At 32.4% G+C, this 1,298-nt stretch overlaps 1 protein-coding gene across 1 annotated transcript; it reads right to left on the reverse strand.

Annotated features, from left to right (window-relative positions):
• Positions 1 to 587: 587 nt before the first annotated feature.
• Positions 588 to 1,276, reverse strand: LOC124895378 (G-type lectin S-receptor-like serine/threonine-protein kinase SD1-1). The gene is made up of 2 exons (XM_047405815.1): positions 1,067 to 1,276; positions 588 to 970 (listed from the first exon to the last, which is right to left on the reverse strand). Exons 1-2 carry the CDS (start codon positions 1,208 to 1,210, stop codon positions 665 to 667), a joined length of 450 nt encoding a protein of 149 aa, XP_047261771.1. The 5' UTR covers positions 1,211 to 1,276; the 3' UTR covers positions 588 to 664.
• Positions 1,277 to 1,298: the final 22 nt, after the last annotated feature.

The raw sequence follows: 1,298 nt of genomic DNA on the forward strand, positions 1-1,298 counted from the left end.
TTTTTTGTAATGATATTATACATGATGATAGTTTGCTCATTAAACAACATTTAGAAGATTACACACTGTGTCTTCTCGGAGAAAATATTTACTCCACGTAGCCCAGTATCTTTCCATTTCTTCAAAATATTAAATTATTAAAGTTGTTGATGCAAATTGGATGCTATTCTCTGAAAAGAAAAAACTGCAAATTCAAAACCTCTGAAATTATTATTGGAATTTACGTTTTCTAACTAAGATACTAAATTCAGTTGTATGTCTCACATTGCAAAAGCAAATCAAGGTAAAGTGCTGCTTAAATTCCTATAACAGCTTTGTACCGTATTCGGGATATGCTTTCACTAAAATGGAGTTACAATATGTGAAATTTCCATTGCTAATATTGATTTTGTGATTTCTGATCACACGATAAAATTGTTATACCTAATAGTTCTGGAAAACAAACTTACAACTTTAGAATTTTTGTTATATAAATAACATATCTAAAGTATATATTCAAAGAACAATGGAAATAAATAAAAGTCATCCATAAGTAGATAATATATTTAACTAGAAAAATTCAACTTTATGTTTCCTAAGTATAGTGTATTTCACAATAAACCAAAGTTCTAATGTAATTTTGCCTATTCATTTTCTCCCAAGTTAAATAGTTATTCTGTCGCACCTACCAAGGATCTAACAATGTGATTGTGAATTCATTTTTTGAACTGCTTGTCTGTGATCCTGATTTTGCTTCATCAAATAGATTTCGCTCTGTTAAAAATCCAGGTTCTTTTGCTTTTGGCAGTGGGCTCTCGTTAGTCAACATCTGAACCACAGAAAACATGCTTGGTCTATCATCAGGATGTTGTTGGAAGCATAATAAACCCACTTGGATTGACCTTAAAACTTGAGAAATAATATTGCAAGAATCAGTTAGATGCTCATCAGCTAGTTCCAAGGACCTATCCTCTTTGTAAAGCTTCCATGCCTGTTTGAGTTTATTTAGATACTTTGAATCATGGAAAATTCTATTTTTATCAAGAAAAAAAGGAGTTGTGTGTAATACAGGTTATGCAGTGCTTACGTGACCGAGAAGGTTAAGGTTGTGATCTTGATGGACAAATCCTCTATTTCTCTTGCCACTCACAATCTCTAACACCAATACGCCAAAGCTAAACGCATCTGATTTTACTGAGAAGGTCCCATCTATTGCATATTCTGGAGACATGTAGCCACTGTGCCAACAAAACAACACCAAGTTAGTTAAAGAAGCAAAATGTCATATGAGAGTACATCGTATGATATTAGAGATCCTT

The sequence above is a fragment of the Capsicum annuum genome, unplaced genomic scaffold, assembly GCF_002878395.1.
Source record: "Capsicum annuum cultivar UCD-10X-F1 unplaced genomic scaffold, UCD10Xv1.1 ctg81670, whole genome shotgun sequence".
NCBI lineage: Eukaryota > Viridiplantae > Streptophyta > Magnoliopsida > Solanales > Solanaceae > Capsicum > Capsicum annuum.

What these genes read in the sequence shown, in the direction of transcription:
- LOC124895378 (XM_047405815.1), bottom strand. Translation starts at nt 1,210, where the DNA reads ATGTCTCCAGAATATGCAATAGATGGGACCTTCTCAGTAAAATCAGAT. An exon ending in ACCTTAACCTTCTCGGTCAC is followed by an intron (nt 971 to 1,066) that starts GTAAGCACTGCA and finishes AAACTCAAACAG; the next exon opens with GCATGGAAGCTTTACAAAGA.